This window comes from Protomyctophum parallelum (genome assembly GCF_964188405.1).
Source record: "Protomyctophum parallelum genome assembly, chromosome: 19".
Classification (NCBI taxonomy): Eukaryota; Metazoa; Chordata; class Actinopteri; order Myctophiformes; family Myctophidae; genus Protomyctophum; species Protomyctophum parallelum.
The window spans coordinates 39,866,596-39,884,642 of NC_139717.1; the positions used below are offsets into that span (position 1 = coordinate 39,866,596).

Genomic DNA, 18,047 nt, shown 5'->3' on the forward strand with positions numbered 1-18,047 from the left:
TTTTTTATCTGACGTTCTTACATGTGTCTAGTGTCTACTTGGAACAAACTTCGCCTTTAGTTGACATTCAGAGCTATGCTTACACAAAAACTAATTCAGGTGTGCCCACATGTCCCTAGTGCCCACCTTACCAGGAGCACACTTGTCCAGGTGCCCTAGTTATTCAGGTGCCCACATGTCCCTAGTGCAAAGATGGTTTTGGTTTAACACATGTCCCTTGTGCCAAATCATCCAGGTCACCAGTTATCTCCACCCCTAAGTGTCCACATGTCCCTTGTGCCCAGATGTTTTTTGTGCCCAGATATCCAAGTGCCCAGTTATCTCCACCCCTAAGTGGCCACAAGACCTTTTTTTTAGGGGGCGGAAGTTGTGGGATTTTGATGGAAGTACAGCTCAAGGAAATGACGTTAACGCTTTACAATTCAGTTTACATTCTCCGTGAATTAAATAAGTGTTGTGATTGGTCGAAAACAATATCGTATCCGGGGGAAATAAATCTGACTGATGTTCTGGGCTCTGGCCCGACACCGTCTCTGCTAGGTTGTGACCAGGGCTTTCTCTTCGCAGATGAGTAAGCCTGGGACCGAGGCTAGTGCCCACCTGTCTTTTATTCGTGTGGATCTGCAGGTATTTGTGAGAAAGTCTGTGTGTTGGTCTACCCACAAATGCAGATTCAATAATTCACAAGCAGATAAATGCACACACAAGTAAAACTTTAGTTTTAGTTTAATTTTTTTTGGGGAAATTTACAAAAGTCACGAATAAATTGTTTTTGTTTGCAGATTTATGGGAACACAAGTTACAACACATGAGTAAATAATTTTGAGACAAATCTCCACCAGACTTTCCACCTGTGAGGAAAGTACTCATCCTGAACTGCGGAGGGCACTAATACGGAGCAGACACCATCAACACAGCCAGAAAAGAAAACCCAATTGAAGAAGAACATCATTTGAAGAAGAACAACATAACATTGTTGAATGTTGATTCAACTGTTTTCAACAACCAGTTGTTTACTTGTGGGGAGACAATACGGACATATTATGCCTCGACCAAAGGAGAAGAGGAAGTATGCATCGAGCTTTAAGTCGGAATGGATGGAGACATGCGACTTTATAGAAGCTAGCCCTAGTGGCAACAAGCACCAGGCGTTTTGCACAATATGTCGGGTCGATATTAGTATAGAACACGCAGGGAAATCCGACGTGAAAAAACATCTAAAGACTGATAAACATAAAAAGAACGTGGAGTCGTTCATCACGCAAGGTGGTCAGAGTTCTTCTGCTGAGCGGGATTTGATTTTTAACAACAAAGTGGAGGATTTGGAGTACGAAGTGTCAACACAGCAAACGGCTCCGCAGCAGATCACTGAGATCAGTCCCACCGTCAGCCGGGAGATTCACGTGTTTGGAACAGCGGAGACCAGTTGTCCAGCAGACCGCGGATCTGTACGGATTACACTGAGCGACAGCAAGGAATCTGCGGACGATGTCACGAACAGCATCTCTCGGCGAATCGAGTATATTTTACAAACACTCAGGTGAGGACCTCAAAAGTAGTTATTAGTTCATAGTACACAAGTACAGTACAGTACAGGACAGGGCTGCCAACATGAACATTGGACTGTGACTGTGAGAATCCAGGGGAGAGGAGGGGGGCAATGTAAGACCTAGCCATGGTTCATAACTTAACTGCACCCTGTTTTTGGCGCTCGCTACATTTACAACTTTTACGTATATATAAGCATTCAGATTTCAAATATAAAGTACTCACAATTTGTCCCACGGGTGTTAGTTAGTTGCAGCACCAGCGATTAGAATTTCTGCATCCCGCGTTGTTTAATAAAAAGCATTTTTATCCGAGCTGTTTTTTTGTTATTGGCTTTCAACTACGCGCCCCTATCGGTCGGGAGGAGGGTGGCACTCGGTGTGTTCGATATAGGTACGCTGACCGCCCTGCCAGTACAGACTAATAGGCGAGTGCGCTCCCGGTGTGCAACTCTGGATTTCCCAAACGAACCCCGTTTGAAAAAAGTAGCCGGGGCGCTCGGATAAAAATGCTTTTTATTAAACAACGCGGGACGCAGCAATTCTAATCGCTGGTGCTGCAACTAACTAACACCCGTGGGACAAATTGTGAGTACTTTATATTTGAAATCTGAATGTTTATATATACGTAAAATTTGTAAATGTAGCGAGCGCCAAAAACAGGGTGCAGTTAAGTCATGACTGTCATGAATGGGCTATGTAAGACCCATCTTTAATAATATTACCGTTCATTCAAGTAAACATCTCTGTATGATTGAATGCACTGAGCTCTGGGGGGTACTCTGGGGCCTCTACTGGGGGTCCTCACCCAGAAACGTTAGTACATATGAAAGTTCCTGTGTTCTGGTGAATTTTGGGACTTATACCAAATCCAGGGGAAATCAAGGAGAAATGATAATGACAGTGTTGGCAGCCCTGCAGTAAGCTATTACTGTTGGCCTACACCAAATTTCAGCATAGGCTACAAGACTAATCAAATCTTAAATTGCACTCTCCCATTCCCATATTAGAATATACAACGGTCAAGTGGGCACCTCAATGTCAATTGTTTATGCCCACATAATGTAGGCTAAATATTTACAAAGGCATTTAGCAGACGGATCATAGCTAAACCAAGAATATAATATAAAAGACATCTTATGTAGGCTATAACCTTTGCCATTATAATTTAAAGACAACACGATGTGAATGATGAGGACATCTCAGTGAGGCGACATCTCCACAGAGATGATCTTTACCACATGGATGCAGAGGATTCCTACCACATGAATGCAGAGGTAGGATTTTTACACAAACTTTGTCGTGTGTGTGTGTGTATCAGAGAGACAGAAAGAGATGGGGTTAAATAATTAGTATTTTACAAAGTTGTTTTACAAGTAGTTTCAATCTTTGTTGCATTTCAAAGAGAGAATTCCTTGGTTCTCACAGGTCACAGCCAATTTCTCAGACCAGGAGAAGATGGAGAAAGTTTGCAATGTTCTGTCAGAGAAACTGGACAAGATGGTCTGTGTGGGACAACCACAGTTTTACCATTCTGCAGAATGCCTGAGTCAACTGAGGTGTGTTGTGTACACACCTGCACTTCAGAAATCCTGCCTGACAAATATGAAACGGCGGTTCCCATGCTTAAAACTGCTGCATCAAATTTAGAATTTGTGTTCTTGTATTATGATTTAGCTTCACTTTCCTTTACAATTCTTGTAAGTGCAGTTGCAATTGCTTTCAGCTACAATTCTTCAGAGTGCAGTCACAAAAACAGTACAATTGAGCTTCATAAATACCTCCTCTTATCTTATGGCCTCATGTCTACGTTTCCCTCCCCCTCTTTCTGTCAATCATTTGCATTTCCAGGACCAGTGCCTGTGTGACTGCAGTTGAGAATGCCCAGCAGAAGGCCAGCAAGGTGTGTCACCTGTTGAAACAGAGCCTGGGTCCCCCTTTACAGCTCAGAGAGGAGGAGACCAAGGAGTGGAAGAGTGAGGAGGAGGAAGAGGAGAGGGACAGAAATCTGGGAGGCGCCACCCCCCAGACACAAATTCCCCACATACCCATCGTCACGGTCTTCTCCCGTGTGTCTGCAACCTTCAGCCTCTGACAGACAGACAAGCGGAGAAATTCTAAACATACATACACACTACCACCACAATGTCATTCACTTACCAAAACCTTTTGTATTTTAACTCATTGACTGGCAAGGAGGAGCTAGACGACATTAGTTTTTCTTTGTTTTGATCGAGGTCAAATAATGAGCGCAGCAGGTCTTCCAACATGTAAGACAAAAGAAAAAGCCTGGCAAGGGGAGAACAGGGGGCGAAATAATTCTGGCAGTGAATGACCAAGTGTTTTGTACGGATCCATTTGTATCTAATGACGTTCTTACATTCAACTACTTGGAACAAACTTTGCATGTAGTTGACATTCAGAGCTATATGCTTAAAGGAACGGACTGTTATGGTCTCAGTTTCAGCGATATGGTCTACAAAAAGACAATTTTCCAATTATCGTTTTATATTATGCGTATATCTACATTTTGTCATCATTAAACGTTATCAAATATGCTTGAATAACTTGTGTTGACTAGAATTGGAGCGGCAGGGGCGGTATTGCAGTCGCTGTACCGCACTGTTGATGAAAATAGAGCTGAGCCAGAAGGCAAAGCTCTCAGTCTACCGAGCAAACTTCGTTCCACCAACCTTAACACATGTTCGCCAACCTTAATCCGGTCGTTTTCCGCATGTCGGGTCATGAATACAAGTGGCTGAAATGAGTTCTCTGACGGGTGGCTGGCGAGAGAGACTCCGGGTGGAGTCACTCCTTTGCCTGGAAAGGAGCCATTTTAGGTGGTTCGCACATCTGGTGGATGCCTCTCGAGTGTCTCGCTAGGGAAGTCCCTGATGCACGTCCCACTAGGAGGAGACCCCGGGGCAGACCAAGGTGCAGTTAGCGGGATTACATCGACTCACTGGCCTTGGAACGCCTCGGGAACCCCCAGGAGGAAGTTACGGGATGCACACGCAGATTAGAAACCAACGGACCGCCATGCGGAAACCAGTCGGACATGCAGTCGAACATTGCTCTGGACCTCTCTGGTGGAGCTCGGATAAGCAGAAATGGACTAAGCTTGGTTAATGTCATGAACATTACATTTTATTTCATAAATCAATCATTAAATTGCTATAATTTTATCCCAGGAGCAAACTGATGCTGGTTAACATCAAGGTTCAAGGTTGTACATCTTGTGTCAGGTACAGTAAAACTATTGTCAGACAATGCAGCAGCATATACATATAACAACAAAGGGATAGAATATTGTGCAAAAAGAGAAAACGGTAAAAAAAAGTATCATGTGCATGTTTTCCCTGTAGTAGCAAAGATGGTGAACCTTTTGTGAACAACTTCACATATTGTATTAACTGGAAACTGTTGCTATTTGACTGCAAGCCTTGCCGAGCCATGAGGCCCATATGGCAGGAAGAGTCTATAGAAAGGAATACCAGCACTCACTTTTTATCCATTTAGGATTATTTGTTTATTTAAGGTTTACCCCTAGCAGCAGCAGCACACTGCCATGCTGAAATTAATGGAATCCAATGACCAAAACCAAGCAACAATGGTTTGGAAAATCTTCAGCAGTAATGTCAAGGCAATGTCAATAGAATTCCAGCATAACCATATCGCCACCTAAAGCCGATACACACACTTTACAAAAACAATGGAATGAATCTTATTAAAATATTTGTAATAACTCCTTCAAATGTACAATATGTTCACAATATAAACACTGTACATTTAAGCACTCAAACTCATGGTAATGAAACTGAACAGACGAGTACCAGCATTCAGTAAGATACTGAATTTAATACTCTTATGTACAACATAATTACTCCAAATCTCATATCCCAGGCACACAGAGAAAACCTACTTCAGTGAGGACTAGTGAGGGGTTTAAAAAAAAATCGTTCTCAATTGTTTGCGTCTCTGGTTGAGCATGCAGAGCGTAGTAAATGATTTAAATGCAACATTGACAGTTCCATTTAGCAGTAGCAATAGTGCGGCATGAGCTTAAAGTCATACTGTATAACATTTATTTTAGTGGTCTATTTGATGATGCCTCCCTTGGCTCTATTGTCATTACATGTATGGAATATGGAAAAGAAATGTAGCAGGGTCGTGACTCGTAGCGCCTGGAGGATATTCTGGAATGGAACAAGTTGCCATAAATTATATTTAGCAACTAAAATACATGAATACATTTCCGGTGCTAGATCATTTCTTAATAACATTTGTGCTTAGTGTTTAGAGAAGTTTAAAAAAACATTTATGTCAAATGTGAAATATATAACGGGGAAAGATTATTCAAAAATGACTTAATTTAAAGCTGAATTGAAGTTACACAGTATGACTTTAAATAATGCAAAATAAAAAAAGGTGTGCAAATCAAAATAAACAATTATATCAATTAAAATAGCATCCCAGCATCCAAAACATTATCTCTGAGATCTAGACAAAACCCTAAATAAATGAGTGGAGAAACCAAAGGAATTCCTCTAAACAGGTGTACTGCATGATACGATTACACACTGTACATCCTTCCTATGCTATGGTCTGTGGCATGTATTTTGGATCAAGATGGCAAGAGGAAAGATCAAAGAGACTATGAAAGAGGGTTCGTTTATTGGGGCAAGCATGGCACTCAACTGGCTGTGTTGGGGGCATTTGGCTGGCATGGAGTGGTCACTGCAAATCAATAAAGTTATTCTGAGTGATGATCTTTATCCTACAAAGAACCATTTAGTTCCTAATGGGAATGGTAACATTTCTTTATGTTCGGAAAGAAAAGGTCATCAGAGGTAACATTTCTTTAGGTTCTAAATAAAGGTAATCAGAAGATGAATTATACTGTACTAGTCCTTACCCGTTGTGAGATATTTGGCCGTGAAGGGTACTGCGCCCGGGTGCGTTTGTAATTGACTAATAAATTAACTAATAATCATTAATGTGTCAAATCGAAAAAAGGGCTTCGTTACGCCCTCCATATTCATATGGTCAATGCCTGTGTGAAAAGTGGGAGTGATTGGTGCAGGCAGTAAGGAGTTACGGCAGTGTTTCTGACACACAGACACACACTCAGACACACGGACAGACATTCGGTTAATTATAGTATGATGATATGATATCGGCAGAAGTAGAGCAGCACTGCTTAGGAATGCCAGTTTGATCCCCGGCTTCCCCTGGATTAGTGTAGAAGTGTATACTGTACTTCAGCAAGACCGAACCCCCAACTGCTCCAGATGATCAGGTTAGTACTGTAGGTATACCTTAATGGAATGCACATTGTAATGCGCTTTGGGTAAAGGTGCCATTTAGCATTTGATCAAATCTCCTACAGGATGACAATGCCCCCATCCATAGGGTATGATGAGGGGGCACGGCTTGAAGAGTATGAAAATGATGCGATTCATGTTATCGCCTTTGCAGTCACCAAATCTCAACCTAATGGGAGTTGTTGGATCCAAACCCTATCCCACGCAAATGATGGATTCCCTTTCATTTGTCACCAGTCTGTATATGTCTGTGATAACATATTATATAAATGTATCTACATTTACACGTATATGTAGGTGTCTCCAAAAGGCACAAAGATTTGATCCTCCTATTGCACTCTGATCTGCATGTTTTGACATACAGGCGTATGAGCGTGCATGAGTACGTGTGCGCACACATGCACACACGCACGCACACACACACACACACACACACAGTCAAATCTACTTTGGTGGCTTTGCATATTGTTTCTGTTCACATGAACAGGTGCACATATTGCTATGTCGGGCAGAAACCTTGTATCTCCATATTAAAGTAATAACCTACGTCTGACAGTGTTGCATAAAAGTAGTGAAAAAAGTAGTTTCTGTTCACCAACGACAATATTTAACTATGATACTGTATAATCATATACACGTACCAAACTCGTTCTTATGCGCACGCGCACACACACACAGTCACACACGCACATGCGCAGTTGCGCACACTCAGCGGACCCAGTCATCATCCTCCTCGTCCTCTGGGTAGATCTCACGGAGCCAGGGCTGCATGACAAAGCGCTCTCCATCAAAGTGTGTGAAATACTCCTCCAGCATGGGAATGTCTGGCTGGAAATATCCAACATAGGACCACTTTAACCACTAGTATGAACCTGCCACCCCTAGTCTAGCTCGGTACATCGTCAACATTTTCAAATTATTTAAAAGACTTTTAAACATTTAAAACATTTAAACGAAATACGAAATAGCAGATCGACAAGCACACAATGCGTTGTTATGCATGTTTAATTGGGGACAACAAAATTGTTGTTAGTATTTCCAATTAGATTTTTCTGCAGTTTCGTAAGATTAGGCTAAGGGTTAGATTTAGGTATATGTACAGTTGTTTAGAAGTTAGGATAAAGGCCCTTACACATCCTTAAAGCAATAAAGGATTAAACAAAAACAAATCTTAAACCAACTGAAAAGGTTCCCGTGATTTATGGAAATCACAGACAAAAACAAAACAAATTTCACCCACTGTTTTACACTTTTAAACCTGTGATGTGACAATAAAGTTGATTCTTGAGTCGTTAAAAAGCAGCAGAATGAAAGGAGCCCGCCACACTAGCGCTGTGTTTCCTAAACAATTAGCACAATATGAAGACTTATTGTCTCCACCAGGCCGAAGGCATGGGGAGAGAGTATGTTTTGCACTCCGTCCGTGTGTGTGTGTCCGTCCGTCTGTGTACAGCTATTCTCCGGCTAACCCGGTCAATGCCAAATTTTGCACACACACTCCCTGGATGCAAACGATGAACCTCTGCCACAAACTTTCCAGAACGGCCTGTTATAGCGCCACCAGGAGGCCGACTTTTGTAAAACAAATCTTTGGATATTACTCCTCCAGATTCGGTCCAAAATTCCCGCAAATCGTATCTCTATAGTCATGTGTTAAGGACGGATCTGTCCGATATTTCATATTCATATTCTATCGCAATAGGCTTTCTAAGTTTGCAGGATTGGCCCTTTTGAACAAAAAGCCTCAAATCATGAACACAGCGTGCAATGTACGTGAAATCTTTCACGTACTTTCCTACTAGGCTGAGGAATATATCTCACCCTTTTCACATTGGCTTGTTATAGCGCCACCAATAGGTGGATTTTAGCAAAACACATTTTTGGAACAAAATGCCTCAAATCATCCAATAGGCCCTGCGGTAAGCCCCGCCCGCTCGCTCAGCTGCCTCGATACCGTTGTTAAGCAGGACAAACATCAGCAAACCTCCATTGAGGACCGTGTTATGTCGGCGTTTTTCCGAAGAGGAATAGAAGCATTCACATCAACAACATTCATACTATAATAACGCCATGGTGAAACGTTGCTGTTGGGCGTCCTGCAACAGTGCTTAATAAGTACCCAGAACGTTTGGGGCATTTCTTTTTATTCCTTTCCCCATGGGTGCGCACATCATGCACATGTCAATGTTTACATTCTGGAGGTGGAGGACGCGGCGGTCACTCATTCACCCTCCCTGCTACTAAATCATACTATTAACGTCAACTTTTACTAAACAATGTTTAAATCAATCGTCTAATAAACAACTAACAACTTACCTTGGAGCAAATGGTGTGCTTTGTAACTTTCTAATCTCCACGCTCAGTTGCTTGTGTTGGTCTCCAGCCTCCAGTCACGTTCCCTCCCACTGCGGTTCAGAAAAAGAACGCTGCTTACCATTTTCTGCACATTGTATCCAAAAAGTGAAGGTCCGCTAATGGTCTAAACTATTTTGAATTTAGGAACGGCAAAGAAAATAGTTTAGACCATTAGCGGACCTTCACTTTTTGCATGCAGAAGGGGGTAAGCAGCGTTCTTTTTTTTCTGAACCGCAGTGGGAGGGGACGTGACTGGAGCCTGTGGTTGAAGACAGTTATGTGGCTGCCGTCCAACACAAGCAACTAGAAAGTTACAAAGCACACCATTTGCTCCACGGTAAGTTGTTTGTTGTTTATTAGACGATTGATTTAACCATTGTTTAGTAAAGGTTGACGTTAATACTAGTATGATAGTAGCAGGGAGGGTGAACGAGTGACGCCACCGCCGCTTCCTCCTCTAGAATGTAAACATTGTGCGCACCCACGGGAAAAGAATAAAAAGAAATGCCCCAAACGTTCTGGGTGCCTATGAAGCACTGTTGCAGGACGCCCAACAGCAACGTTTCACCATGGCGTTATTATAGTATGAATGTTGTTGATGTGAATGCTTCTATTCCTCTTCGGAAAAACGCCGACATAACACGGTCCTCAATAGAGGTTCGCTGATGTTTGTCCTGCTTAACAACGGTATCGAGGCAGCTGAGCGAGCGGGCGGGGCTTACCGCAGGGCCTATTGGCATCCAAGGCATGGCACTTGATTGGAGAATATAAATATTCTCCATGTTCATATACAATTAATACCCTTTATCTTTTCGCTTTAACATGTTGTTCTCCAATTTCAATGCTTTAACATGTTGTTCTCCAATTTCAATGTTTTAACATGTTGTTCTCCAATTTCAATGCAACCAACTGTTAGTTCTAAATTCCAAGCAACCAACTGCCGAGTACAAACTGATAAGTGAGGACAAGGTCAGGAGGCCTCTGAGAGCTATGGCCGAGTGTACGTTCTCGGTTCTACTACTCGGTAGCTTCCTGGTTTCTCAGGAGTTTCACCTTATCAGGTCAAGACTCTTTGCTACATCCATCAATAGGGCCAGTCAAGCTACTGGTTTCGACTGGTGCCTAGTCGGCCCTTTGCCAGTTGTCTCCCATTATCTTTATAACCTGTCATCTTAAGACCCACCCATCAGCTAATTCTGTGCCTAGATATAAGCAATGAATGTGCATTTATTTTCATGTTGTCCCAACCATGAGAGGCGCTGTGTCATCATCACTTGTATACATCTTTACTTTAGAAAATAATTTCCATCAGACCAGACTTTTCTCCAGTGTTATTTAATTTCTCATCTTGTGCTTAAATAATCTCCAATCACACCCTTTTCACATTGGCCTATTATAGCGCCACCAGGAGGTCACAACCTGACCTGCCCTGGTGGAGACCTGTGCCCTGAGGGGCACTTTATCTAGTTGTAGGTCTTATCATTCTTAACCTACCACTGTATGTTCTTGCCGTTGTACATACACTAAACCAGTTGACCAAATTGCACATAGAGGCTTGCTGATTTAATACTTTTCACGAAATATCTGAGTTAATTAGGATTTTATGGAAGATGCTTCTGAACACGTATTATTCTATTGCTAGTTTGACCCTATAACAATGATTGAAATCTTGAAAGACCTTTAATCCATGCAGGTCTATTTCTTTGTGTGATTAGTTCACCCCAAAATGTTGTTTCAACCTGAATAGTTTAAATGCAAAATTAAATTACACTAGCGAAATAAAGCCCTTAAGAGTTAGAGTTATGGTAAGCGTTATGTTAGGCATACATCTTCAGAGTAAAAAGTTTGCAAAACTAGAATGGCATTGGGGGGCTACTTGCCAGTGCCCAACACATGTTTGGCACGGATTCCAATATTAGAACAAATACCTAAATAGGCACACTCTAGAATTATAGTAGAAGATTAAATTGCTTATTAAGACGTCTCTCATTGCATCGACCTGGTTCAGGTCAACAGTACCGTACTGACCTTCATCCCAGTGATCCGCTCCAGTTGTGTTTGGGGGAGGTAGGCCACACGTATAGAGGACGACCCAGGACCGCTGAACAGAACCTTGTAGTGAGGCGTGTTCGCTGCGTTGTTCTCCTGTACAAACACACACACACACACACACAGGGGTTCTTCCTGGAGGCTGAAACCGTGACAGTCAAACGTGCCAAAAAAAAAAATCACACCCGTGTGAAGTGAGGGGCGCTAATATATTAAAGCCTAACTCATGTTGCTATGATTAGTTGATGTAAAACTAACTGTGTCAAAACAAACATTAAACCTGTACAGTATATAGGAGGGCAAAAAACTGTGATATAGTGACATCACAATATCATCCCCTTTCCTAACCCCTCCCCCTTTATCATACAACAACAGCTGTGGGTGCAGCTTCAGTTCAGGTGGATCACCACCCATCAGGAAAACCAGGCGTACTTAACCAGTCTGTCTCGCCTCTTCAGACACATTTCCCCTACTTTTAACACTTGCTATTCTCAACTAAGCCACCAGATGCCCTCGGACTGACTGTCCCTCCCATCTACAGTGGGGCGCAGTACTCAGTTTAGACAGTACTTAGTTTAGACTAGTCATTGGGTTAGACCAGTCATTAGTCCTACAACTACAACCTATCTCAAACTCTCACCCTAAACCTAACCACGCGGCAGCACACCTAAACCTAACCTTAACCCATGTCTAACCAATGACTAGTCTAAACTAAGTATGCACCCCCTACAGTGTAGATGCAAGTGTGTAGATTCTACACACTTGCAGTGGGTGAACACGTGATCTCAAACTATAAAGAACTAAAAATAAATCTTCAGATGTGGGCAGTGCCAACAGGAGTGCCGGTGTGTATTTGGACTTACATTGGTGTGCTGGCTCACGAAAAGAAAACTACTAAGTGAAATGGCTGGAGCAATCGATGGTGGTTCAGTCCTATTGGTTGGCTACTGGTTAAGGTACACCAATGTTGGACCCCCATGCTTCAAACAGCACTCCGCCCCTTTTCTCCCATACAATGGAAGTGAACGGGGAAGCTACTGCGTCTGAAGCACCATGTGAGACTGGGCCCTAAATTGGGCCAAACGGTAGTGACTAGTGACATAGGGTGACCGGCCGCGTCCACTCCATTTAGGAGACCTGGCGTGACGACTGAAGTGTAAATTGTTTCATACGGTTGACGAGGTTAGGAATGACCCATCTCCTTTATACTGCATCAAGTAGGTTTTCCCTAATGTAAACGCCCTCACACACACACACAAACAGGAACTAGGTCAACTGCTCCAATGAAGGCAGGTGCACAAGCACCGTAGGCTCCCATGTGTACACGTGTGCTGTGCACCTCATTCCCTAATCTAGCCAGAGCATTATAAAGAGACTCCTTTCAACGTTAAAGCCTTGCGGAGCCCATAGGCCACATGCACCGCTAGCATTTACTGCTACAGTAACTTAAGAGGCTCCATGATCAGGAAACAAAAGCCGGGTTTATTGCAATGAAAGGTATTGACACAACTCTCCCATGAATAATGACATGGGCCCCCACGGCCTCGCCAGTTCCCACCAGCTCACTGCTTCTATTCCCTGACAGTTCCCTGAGTGTCAATGTTACTTTGTGTTTCATGTCTTGACGGTCTACTCAGCACCATCTCCAGAACCTGTTCTGCCCGTTTCACCTGCCTGTTAAAACGTTGGGTTCCTGCCTACAACTTATCTGGATTGATTACATGTTGTAGGACTGCCTTCCTGGTTTTTAACGTCGCCTGCCTCATCATCATTCCATAAGCCTTGTATCTCATTCTGTATTTATTACCCACTATACTGTACGTGTGTTGACCAGGGACCCTCAGGGCCTTGTTTCCCCTCTACACCAAACCTATTTGCCGAAGATATCTAGTCTACAACCTCACAAACAGGTGTGAGCTTCGATATCGGCTATGCTTGCCCAATGTTCACTTACGTATGACATGCCCAGAATGGGGACGCTAGTTTTTACGTGGTTAATAAATCCACTAAAGTGTACCTGTTTTGCCTGAGGCTGAATTTGTAGTAGCTGCGACACACTGTCTTTGGCATCATTATGGAGTGTGTAGCATGTGGTAGTGCCAGCTAGAACTTCCATAAGTTTAATTTGTCAAAACACATGTTTAAAAAAATGTATACTGTACACAGTATACACTGGCTTTGACAGGCCACTTACACCATGAATATAGAGAACAGTAGCAGGTACAACTTTCTAACTACTAACCTCAGAGTCAGAATGGGTTTTGTCGATCCACCCTGGAGGTGCTCGGAGCTCGGGGTCCCAGCTCACCACCACCCCAACCACGCTACGCCTCCTATCCAGCACCACATCCCCCACCCGCAGGAACACAAACGGGGGACGGGGGCTACGCACCTCCTTGGAGGCTAGGGGACAAAAATGTGAAAGCAAGTCAGGAGAGCTGCGGGGGTCTAATAAATTATTAAGTATACCACAAATGCACTAGTCAAATGTATACTTCATTGTACGACAGCACAAATTGCTCATCTACAAGCTCACAATACACCGCATTCATTGTGATGCTCATTAGCTTTTTTAGCTATTTTTGAAAAGGTTGGGTATAAGATTTGTTGTTAAAGCTCTATATTCTGATAATAATCATTGCTATACTATAGAGAATAACGGTCTCCCCATCTCTTTAATAAACAGAAGATACATTTTCAGGTATGTTGCAAATTTCAGCAATTCAGGTGAAGTGTCCATTTATCAGCATCAATTTTAGTCTTCCAGATCCAATTTTGTCTGATCACTTCTTTGTGTCATCACTCCCAATTTCACTTGTTCATGTATCCTGTATGAGTTCTCTCTCCTGATTGGATCAAATTGGTATCCTGACCTAAAAATGTGTTTCTGTTGTTTACTAAAGAGCTGGACAGCAAGACTGCTGTTACTGAACACTCGTATAGCAGGCCCAGCAAAAACGAAATTGTAAAACAATTTGAATTTAATCTAATTGAGAGTCCCATAATGGTATGTAGGACATGAAAAGTAATGGCTTTGCATTGATGAAACTGGGTAGGATGATGATCGGCATAGTATTTTCAGTCAGCTTTCCTCAGACTTTTGAAAAACGTCTCTCATGTTAAAAAACAAACGAACAGAAACTGTGTTTCACATTAGCCTGATTATCAGACTCTGAAGCTTCTTGAAGCTTGAGAGTAAGAGTACACTCAGAGAGTGGGCGGGGTCTATGGGCTGGATCCAGGCTAGTTTCACATGCCTTAAAGAATATTTTGTTTCTCTCTGTTCTAAGAAGAGACTTTGAAAGAAAGAGCTCTCGTTTGAAAATGAGTACGACTCCAGATACAATGTTGGCCCAAGACCAAACTTACTTGTTGATCCCTGTTGGCTGTTCTATAGCAATAATTGCTGTCAGAATATAGAGCTATATTAACACTTTCAACAAAACAAAACAAAAACCGGAAAATCACTTGGAAAATCTGTAAGGATAAGATACTGGAATGGCAAACAGGTTTTATAACACTATTCTTAGCTTCTTTATGAATATTTTGATCGAAGCAAAAGTGCCAAACATGTCAGTATGTAGACACAAACCTCCAAAGTATCCTTGAGCGTTGTCATAAAGCATGACCTCTACTGCAACCGACTCGGGTGCCACGTCCTCCTCTGCAAAACCAACCAGCGACCTATAGAGAGAAAATAAATTGTCACACTGTTTGTATAATACAGTATATCATTACTGTCAGGCAGAAACCTCTTATCTCCATGTTTTAACTTTGTGGGTTTTTTTTTTTTAAATGAATATCCTACTTGATCATATTACATGAGTGTTACACGAAAGCATCAAAAGTAGCAAATCCAACATGGCGTGAAGCAACGTGCTTTGAGCTTGTAGACTACTTTTACTATTTTTCTATTTGAATCCCGAAAAGTAACAGCTTTGGACATATGAGATTTCCACCCCTTAAATATTCCAAAAAGGAATACCAAATAAATGTTTGTCGAGCCGCAGAATCTCAGGCATACAAATCATGTTGTAGCCCAAATATTTAGTTGTATTGAAGCAGAGAACATGTTGGCATTCGTACTTCACATTTCTTGATAGATATTCTATTTAAGTGCGTATTTCAATGCATGACGCAGTTAAAAAAAATATCAGCCCCTATACACAAAATAGGCAACAAGATATATCGGACTCGATCCATGCTACTAATTCACTGAAAACATGTTCACTTACTTGATGTCAGACATCTGCTGCGAGATCCACTCGTTCCATTCTGAAGTGGAACTCTCTACAAACGACCTCCAGTCCTTCCAAATCCTCAGCAACCTGAAAAACATAATACTTAGATAAGATACTGTATATTGATTGCTGTGGGTAAATTCTGGTGTTGGGGCAGTAAGTGTGTTAAAGACAGGATAGTAGGGCTGGGCAACTAACTGAACGACCCTAATCTTGCTCATGAAGGTTAATTGAATAAAAATGTATCGATGATCTAAATTAGATAAGTCTAAATTGATGCCCTGTATTATACTTTATTATACGATGGTGGCGTGCAAAAGTGAATTATGAGGGCAGTGCGAGAAAGAAAAAGCTAAAAGTCAGATTTAAATAATCGTCCACCCCTTGATAGCTAGATAAATAAATAAACAGTCCGACACTAGACTGGGAATCTGAACCCCTAACTGCAGCTCCCAATGAGCAGGTTGGTGGTGTCTTGCTTGCATGGTGTCCTCTGCCATCAGTATGCGATGTGTGTATGGGTGAATGTAATGCACATTACAAAGCACTTAAGATAAAGACGCTATAGGGCATATCAGTGGCCGTGTTTTTTGTAAATGGTAAATGGTGCATTTATATAGCGCCTTTATCCAAGGCGCTTTACAGAGATTGTGCATTACATTCACCCATTCATACACCGATGGCAGCGGAAACCATGCAAGGCACCAACTAGCACATCGGGAGCAATTAGGGGTTCAGTGTCTTGCTCAAGGACACTTCGACAGTAACTCTGGGGGAGCCCGGGTTCGAACTGGCAACCTTACGGTTACCATCCAGGCACTCTACCCCTGAGCCACCGCCGCCCCGTGGCACCACTGAAAAATATGCCATTCATTTTTCCCAATAGAGATTTAGAAAAATATTAATATAAATTATTTGAAGCCTAGAATCAAGCCATCCGGGATCCTGGCGATTCATGAGAATGGCATTTTTCAGTGGTGCTAGAAAAACACGCCACCGCTATGAGGGTACCCAGTGGGGGACCCAATGCCCAACTGCTAGGCACTCAGCATCAAGGGTTGGATTTGGGGTTAGATCGATGTTAGATTCCCGAGCGCGGCACGGCTGTGGCTCACCACTCCAAGAGATGGTTCAAATGCGGAGAACAAACCTCGCATACAGCAATGTGACAAATAGTAGGACTTTAACCTTTAATATAAATGTACAATGTATAAATCAGTGAATAGGCTATATGCATATGCACAATCAATAGTACTAGTATCAATAGAGACTGAGACGGCCGTCAGCCAGGTATTTGGTCTACTCTACACTACTATCAACAGTGAATATAAGACTGATTAATGAGTAGGATATAAAGTCATCAACAATGACTGTATAGTTTATCCTTATTAACAGGCATCTCTATCTGTCATGGTTCAGTGTGTACATTACATTGAGTACAATACATGCCAATAAAAAGGGACAAATCCAAATCAAATTAAAACATTTGGAACAAAATAAGATGTTCACCCGACATGACCAAAATGGGGACACCAAATTATGTTAAAAACAATAAGGTATCGGAGTGTGTGTGTTTACGCAATACGTTGCGTTGGTTAGGATTATGACATGGATATAAAGCTGTGGTTCATACTTCATATCATATCTTTTCATATCAAGGCCCATTATTTATTCTGCATTTGAGCCACGGACCACCAATTGATGACATCAATGAATGAAACCAAATGGAGCCATAAGGATCCATTTGGTTTCATTTTAAGCTCTCAAGAGTTAAAGATATGAGGGTTAAATATCTAATAAGGGTCCATTTGGTTACCAACTCCCCATCATTTAGCTGGGGACAACCTGGAACCCCCTCAAGGACCACTGGTGGTCCCTGGACCACTGGTAATAGGCTACCGTATCGGGGGGGGGGGGGGGGGGGGTTATACTACCGTACCGAGAGGTGGCGTGGTATCGCTCTGCCGTGGTGGGTCCGGTCCACTTGGAGATGAAGTACTGAGCAGGAACCGCCGACAGGAGCAGCAGCACCTGGAGCACCGTGGTGGCTGTGAGCTGAGGCATCCCTTCTCCTGGCTCTGCCTGCCTTAAACAATGACGGAACCAATGTTAAGTAAACGAGCATCGCTCACCTCAGTGGAAGGGACACTCAAAGTGGGCTCCAGCCCTGCCAGTCATGCAGGGTCCCTCAGAGGGCATGATTTCTCCTGGATTTGCTATCAATGTCCCAAAATTCACCAGAAGGTTTCTGGGGGAGGACCGCCATAGTTGAGGAGTGTCTGAGTCACGCAATGCTAGTTTTGTCAGATCTGTTGTCTGACATTATTTGTTTTGGGAACAGTTTGATTTGTAACATCAGAGCTGGGCGAAATACATTTGTAATCTTTTTAGCTGACAAGGCAGCATGGTGTGACTGGTAAAGACATTCAGACACTCCTCAGGTCTGGGGGTCCTCCCCCAGCTTGGGGGGGGGGGGGGTCTGGTCTGGGGGTCACTTAAATAATGAAGGGCGATTATTAAAGATGGGTCTT

General features: G+C 42.6%; 2 protein-coding genes across 3 annotated transcripts; one reads left to right on the forward strand and one right to left on the reverse strand.

Moving 5' to 3' along the window:
- The first annotated feature begins 961 nt into the window (after positions 1 to 961).
- On the forward strand, positions 962 to 3,891 carry LOC310877310 (interleukin-1 receptor-associated kinase 1-binding protein 1 homolog). The gene is made up of 4 exons (XM_083791128.1): positions 962 to 1,540; positions 2,722 to 2,824; positions 2,976 to 3,106; positions 3,399 to 3,891. The coding sequence occupies exons 1-4, from the start codon at positions 981 to 983 to the stop codon at positions 3,640 to 3,642; spliced, it is 1,038 nt and encodes a 345-aa protein (XP_083647254.1). The 5' UTR covers positions 962 to 980; the 3' UTR covers positions 3,643 to 3,891.
- A 3,202-nt stretch (positions 3,892 to 7,093) lies between these two features.
- Positions 7,094 to 17,598, reverse strand: LOC310877312 (uncharacterized protein). 2 transcript variants are annotated; one of them, XM_083791131.1, is made up of 6 exons: positions 17,456 to 17,598; positions 15,511 to 15,603; positions 14,868 to 14,959; positions 13,518 to 13,678; positions 11,255 to 11,371; positions 7,094 to 7,636 (listed from the first exon to the last, which is right to left on the reverse strand). In XM_083791131.1, exons 1-6 carry the CDS (start codon positions 17,578 to 17,580, stop codon positions 7,580 to 7,582), a joined length of 645 nt encoding a protein of 214 aa, XP_083647257.1. In that variant the 5' UTR covers positions 17,581 to 17,598; the 3' UTR covers positions 7,094 to 7,579. The 2 variants fall into 2 exon arrangements, with proteins under 2 accessions (XP_083647257.1, XP_083647256.1); XM_083791130.1 differs by having other exon boundaries at positions 7,094 to 7,699.
- Positions 17,599 to 18,047: the final 449 nt, after the last annotated feature.

Bases quoted from the DNA above. Each gene is read 5' to 3' on its own strand.
- LOC310877312 (XM_083791130.1), bottom strand. From the start codon at position 17,580: ATGCCTCAGCTCACAGCCACCACGGTGCTCCAGGTGCTGCTGCTCCTG. The intron at 13,679-14,867 runs GTTTGTGTCTAC...TTTGTCCCCTAG, and splicing joins CGCTCAAGGATACTTTGGAG to CCTCCAAGGAGGTGCGTAGC. The intron at 7,700-11,254 runs GTCAGTACGGTA...GGATATTTCCAG, and splicing joins AGCGGATCACTGGGATGAAG to CCAGACATTCCCATGCTGGA.
- LOC310877310 (XM_083791128.1), top strand. From the start codon at position 981: ATGTTGATTCAACTGTTTTCAACAACCAGTTGTTTACTTGTGGGGAGA. The intron at 2,825-2,975 runs GTAGGATTTTTA...TGGTTCTCACAG, and splicing joins CCTACCACATGAATGCAGAG to GTCACAGCCAATTTCTCAGA. The intron at 3,107-3,398 runs GTGTGTTGTGTA...TTGCATTTCCAG, and splicing joins GAATGCCTGAGTCAACTGAG to GACCAGTGCCTGTGTGACTG.